The sequence below is a fragment of the Protomyctophum bolini genome, assembly GCF_963924005.1.
Source record: "Protomyctophum bolini genome assembly, chromosome: 16".
NCBI classification, from domain to species: Eukaryota; Metazoa; Chordata; class Actinopteri; order Myctophiformes; family Myctophidae; genus Protomyctophum; species Protomyctophum bolini.
Genome location: NC_137877.1, coordinates 19,120,541 through 19,126,718, shown reverse-complemented (window position 1 = coordinate 19,126,718; position 6,178 = coordinate 19,120,541). Strand labels below are relative to the sequence as shown.

Genomic DNA, 6,178 nt, shown 5'->3' with positions numbered 1-6,178 from the left:
CACAGTAGGCACAGTCCGTACTCTCCCTGTAACTTTTCTATGTAGCAATGCATTTCACTGTCTGCAGTTTCAGTTCCAGTTTATGCCACATAATGGCATGATTCTGAAATTAAAGAACTGCGATCTAAAGAAAATAATAATCCTGCTGTCTGCCCGCTATACCAGAGCATGTCAGTCCCACAAGCATTTCTCAATATCAGCAATTTATAATAATATTACCATCCTGCCCCCCAGCACCATGTGGTCATGTGTTTATTTTGTCTACAGACTCTACACTATTGAACTAAACGGTTCAAGAGGTATATATGGCGCTATTTCAACCAAGGAGTGGGTTTCAGTTATACTGTAGTACGTAGCAACTATAATGCATTTCACATGGCTATAGCAGTGATTCTCAACCATTTCAATTTAAAGAACCTCCAGTTTGAAATGCATAAGGCCATGGAACTGTAAAATCAGTACTTACTTAGCTCTTACAGTGTACAAATGGAACCATTTGTACACTTACAGTGTACAGACCCGTAAGGGTTCCTAACTATCATTTAGCTAACCCTAACCCTGACCCCTTGTAACGACTCCACTTTGAGAACCAGCGATGTATATCTCACTATGTCAGTTCAGTAGCATCTGTATCCCTCTCCTCCATCCATCCATCCATCCATAGTTCAGTAGCATCTGTATCCCTCTCCTCCATCCATCCATCCATCCATCCATCCTCTACACCTCTGCTACCACCCATGCTGTCTTTAAGCCCATTCTCAGTGATGTGTAGGCACAGTTGTGATACTTAGTGCTCCATTCAGTTAGCTTTCATTCCAAGGGTATACTACTCAGGGAGTTTCTTGGGACAAGGTATCACCTGTCCTGTCAGCTCTGATCAGGCCAGACAGCAGGACAGGCAGAAGACGAAGAGAGACACTTTTCTTATTCCACCTATGACGGCTTCCAAAGCCCCCAGTTGGCGGCGAGCGTCCTTTCTAATAAATTGTCAAAGAGAATCTATCTTCTCAGCCTCTCTCTCTCTCTGTATTTCACTTTGTATGTGTGTGCATGCGCGCGCGCGCGCGCGTGTGTGTGTGTATGTGTGTGTGTGTGTGCACGTGCGTGGATGTGTTCTGTCTCTCTTTGTCTTTGCTCTCTTGCTGGTGTTCCAGCAGTGAGTAAATATTTCAGGAGATGATCTTCACTCGATTAAGGACACAACCCTTCCAGGAGCCTCATCCCTCCTCATCTCTCTCTCTCCATAGTCACTGGTCGTCTTCTCCTCCGCCATCTTCCCTCTTTTTTTCTGTCTGTCATTCATGCCTTTCATTGAAATTCTGTGTGAATCACTCACATGACAAAGGAAGATCCCCTGCTCTCTCTCTCTCTCTTACAAACCACATATTGACATGGTTATTGGCTGCTAATGGAGGATCTGACTGATGTGAGATCGCAAAACACACACACACACACACACACACACACACACACACACACACACACACGCATGCACGCACACATGCCTAATGCACTCCCGTAGCAAACCCCCACATTAACACAAACCTGTAAGGATGCAGCAATTACACCACAGCACCGTGTTGTCAGAGCCAATGAGAGAGAGAGAGAGAGAGAGAGAGAGAGAGAGACACAGACAGTCAGACAGACAGACAGACAGACAGACAGACAGACAGACAGACAGACAGACAGACAGACAGACAGACAGACAGACAGACAGACAGACAGACAGACAGACAGAGGGGTTGAGAGAAGGAGAGAGAAAGGGAGATAAAGGAGTTAAGAGGAGGGTGGCCTCAGTACCGATCGAGGCTTTTATTTTCATTCGTATTAGGAAAAGGCAGGCAAACACACACTTTGTGTGTGTGCGCGCATGAGTGCATGCCTGTGTGTGTGTGTGTGTGTGTGTGTGTGTGTGTGTGTGTGTGTGTGTGTGTAAGTGCGTGTGTCACAGCTGTGCTAATTGACAGAAATGGACAGAGCAGGCTACAGCAGACAACAACGACAGAAACCATGATCCAAAGACAGTCAAGACAGATAGATGATGCACATCCATCTGTGCGTGGGTGCGTGTGTGCGTGTGTGTGTGTGTGTGTGTGTGTGTGTGCGTGTGTGTGTGTGCGTGTGTGTGTGTGTGTGTGCGTGTGTGTGCGCGTGTGCGTGAGCGAGCGTGCATCTGTGTTTCTCTATCTGACAGCCGAGCAGCCAATTACTGTGGAAAGTGGCAGGATGAGTTCTGCCAGACCATAGCCTTCCATTAGCACGCGCCAGCCATGCATGTGTGTGTGTGTGTGTGTGTTTGTGGTGTGTGCGTGTGTGCGTGAGAGAGAGGGGGGGGGGGGGTGCAGCAGAAGGAGGGAAAAATGTGTACATGCAAGGGGTTGGGAATGGCCGGGAATGTCTCTTCCTCCGCATAACACACGTACGCGCATGAACGCACGCCCACACACACACAGTACAGTAGCCCCCCTGCTGTGTCTCCCTGCAGTATGAACACATGGCAGCGTGACGCTCATCAACACACGCACACACACACACACACACACACTGACCTATACCAAAACGTACGTATCCATGTTTAGAATAATACAGTGGTTGGTTCTCAAACTTTTTCAAGTCAAGGACCCCCAAGTATTTGACCCTGTGGACCCCCATCTGAAAAGGTGCCAGGGATGGTGTTTTTTTAATTAGCCTATACGTACTAATCTATGTTTAAAATGACTATGATGATATTAAATGTGTGGTGCAATGAAAAATACGGGCATTTTATTTTGAAGTTTCCCCCTGAAAACCAATTGAATTTGAACCAATCAGAACGTCGCATCCCTCCGGGCTATGGGACGGAGCTCTGCTATTGCGACGCGTGCACACAGATGCAGATCTGTTGGTAAACAAAGTCACAGAAGCAGAAAAGCTCATGGATTATTCTTACCCTATTATGTTTTCAGATACATATTTTAGCGTGCTGCTGAAGTTTAAACCGAGTAATACACTGTCTGGATGTCATCTTGAATGAGATTAAAAACGGAGGATTTCTGTAATCAGTAGCAGCTGTGTTTGGACGGGACGCGCAGATATGGGAATCAAACAGGTGAATTTAATCAAGCTTCATGTGTATCTCTACACGTCATCACGCATCACGTTTCCGTTCACATGCAGGAAGTAATTAAAAATTGGATTTTCTTTATGGGCTTTTGATATAAAAATACACAAAAGTGAAACATCAAACATCATCATACATCACATTCCGTGCTCAGTCAATCAAATCATCACTATTGTGGTAACGCACAAACACACAAAGCTGGGCATAGGAGGGGCTAGGACCCCTGCAGGTACTGTATATGCCTGCATACCAGCTTTAAAAACATTATCTATCTGTCTGTCTGTCTGTCTGTCTGTCTATACAGCACACTTGGAGTTATCTAAGGCAGTTGTAATGCTGTTGAATTGGTGTCAGTAAGCCAGCAGGCTGAGCAGGGAAGTGGGTGATGGAAGTTGGCTGTCTGGTGCCATGTGTGTAATCGTACCACCATGTCGCTTGCCAGGCGACGTGTAGTATACGATGATGGCTTCATCTGGTCAATATGAATATGCATGTGATGCACTAGGGCTCAATCCATGTCAATAACACTGCAATAATGTCAAATCATGTGTTTTCACCATCACACATCCATAATTATGGTCCTACACCAACTCTCAGTCACTTCATATTGTAGCCTATATAGTGTAGACTGCATGGTACATGCAGTGACCTATACACAAGCGCTGCACGCATGCACTCGGCCATGCACGCACAGCATACGCACGCACGCACGCGCACACACACACACACACACACACACACACACACACACACACTACACGTCTCTTGTCACATGCACATTTTGATGCATAATGCATGGAGCTATCGGGAGTCGGGACCCCCGTCGTCCGGGCCGGTGGGGCTTCAAACACTCGCTCATCTGGCAGATGGATACATTATTTAACAACAAGTCTCTTGCTATTAGTCAAGTGTCCATCTTCCCAGCCCAAATTGCCACCGCCTGTACCCAAATCGCATTTGACATGCTGCGCAATTAAGCCCCGGCGCGCGCATACGTGCCTCGCGTGCGTGGGTGCATGCGCGAGAGAGCGAGAGTGCTCAGGAGGAGGTTGCCATTACATTATTTAGAGATAATCCAAACAGAGGCACCGACAGACTGGTCCATCGATCCATCCCCGCTTCGGCCCCAATCAGATCGATAACGGCTAAAACAGCAGGCGCGTCTTTTACGCATTCGGTCCTGCGATGCAGAACGTTATGTTCCACACGCGCGCGCGCACACTCACACACACGCACACGCACGCGCGCGCGCACACACACACACACACACACACACACACACACACACACACACACACGTACACGTGTTTTATGGTAACACACAAACACGACCGCCAGCCAGCCTGCCACGCTGCATGCTTGCCCGGCCCAGCAGCAGCAATTTCCATTTAGAATAGAAACTCTGAAAGTCAAGCTCTTTAATATAGCCTACAAAGTAAAACGTCGTTCTGTGTGCGTTTTGTGTGAGTCAGTGCGCGAGTTGTGTGTGCATGTGTAAAACTAAAAGAAAATGTGCACGCACGAGGTCCATTTGCTTCAATGCTTATACACGACTACCAGGTTACTATACACTCTCAGAGTTAAATGTCTCCGTCTTGAAGCAACCATGCCGTGCTGCATGTGATGAGAGAGAGAGAGAGAGAGAGAGAGCGAGAGAGAGAGAGAGAGAGAGAGAGAGAGAGAGAGAGAGCGCGCCGCATCTCCAAACAGTGCAATGAGTGCATCCTCCTCACTCACTCACTCACCAACCACCAGCTCAATACGAAATAAATAATAATAATAATGTCGCTCACACACGCACACACTCACTCACTGTAACTGTGAGGCTTGCTCCGCAGCAGTTATAAACAGAAGAGAGTTAAATAAAAATGAAGATAGGCTATCACAAAAATAAAGTAAAAATAAATCAGCTTTAATTAATAATAATGTCTCTCACCTGCTGCCAGTTTTCCTCCAGGGAAGGCATCGCCGAGAAATAGCCAGTGTCATGCACGAGTTGAAGTTCCTGAAAAATACTGTAATTCGCCAACACGTCCATGTTGATACGAAGTTGAGAAGGGGGGGGGGAACCACACAAAAAATATATATATCTGTGTGAAAAAACGCGACAAAGTCCCACAGAAGAATCCACAGGAAAGAAACGCACTTCCCCCTCCAAAAAAAAGACACACACACACGCGGTGTGATTTTAAAGCGATAACAGCTGAGATCCACGCTTATCAGTTTTATGATTACTACTATTATTGCCTCCGTGCGTGGCGTGCACCTGAAAGTCCTGCTTGCTGCCTCCACCTCCTCCTCCTCCTCCTCTCTCCCAAAGCATAAACACAAAGATGAGCGCTTGAAAAGAACCACAATACAAATTGACGAATAGAGGAAGGAAGAAAAAAAAATAGTTGTAGAAATCCGCTACGCCAGTCCAGTTGTCACTCACTCATTCACTCACTCACACACACACACACACACACACGCCACACCAAACACGCGTCTTTTCTTTTACTTTAGATAGAAGTGCAGCATTGGTCAGGATATAGTAGTAGGGTTGCCAGGTTGGGCAGGCTGGCTGGATGTCTGGGGGAAGGAAGGAAGGAAGGACTTCAAAAACAAGCAGAAAAACGTCCATCTATTTCCGCATTTGGCAGATTGGAATCTTGCAAAAGAAAAATTCCGGCGTGTTGTTTTTCCCTGTCTGTCTCTCCCATGCATGCAGACAGCGCTCCGCTCCTCTCCTCCTCTCCGGGACCAGACTCCAGGCTGCAGGCAGGCAGGCAGCAGTCAGTGTGGATGGATGGATGATTGGAGAGGGAGGGAGGGAGGGAGGGGGGGGTCACTCTATACTGCCACTGCAAGAAGAAGCACAGGAGAGCGCCTGGGAAGCGTTGCCAGACGTTGCGAGAGAAACAAGCGTTCATGCCGGTCCTATGGAAACAAGACCCCCCCCCCCCCCGCCCACCACCACCAGTCCACCACCACCACCGCCACAAAAAAGGGGGGGCTCCCAAAAAAATAGTTACTATCAAAATTTGTTTAACCACTTGAATTGTATACAAGTCTGCTATTTGAAAATAGCAGATCTAC

The 6,178-nt window shown here is 47.2% G+C and overlaps 1 protein-coding gene across 1 annotated transcript in view; it reads right to left on the bottom strand.

Moving 5' to 3' along the window:
- klf7b (Kruppel like factor 7b) overlaps positions 1-5,834 on the bottom strand; it is a 74,766-nt gene extending 68,932 nt beyond the window's left edge. The window contains exon 1 of the mRNA XM_080785141.1: positions 5,037-5,834. Within this exon, the coding sequence (XP_080641267.1) occupies positions 5,037-5,138 (102 nt within the window). The 5' untranslated portion in view covers positions 5,139-5,834. The remainder of the gene's footprint in view (positions 1-5,036) is intronic.
- Between the last annotated feature and the right edge of the window lie 344 nt (positions 5,835-6,178).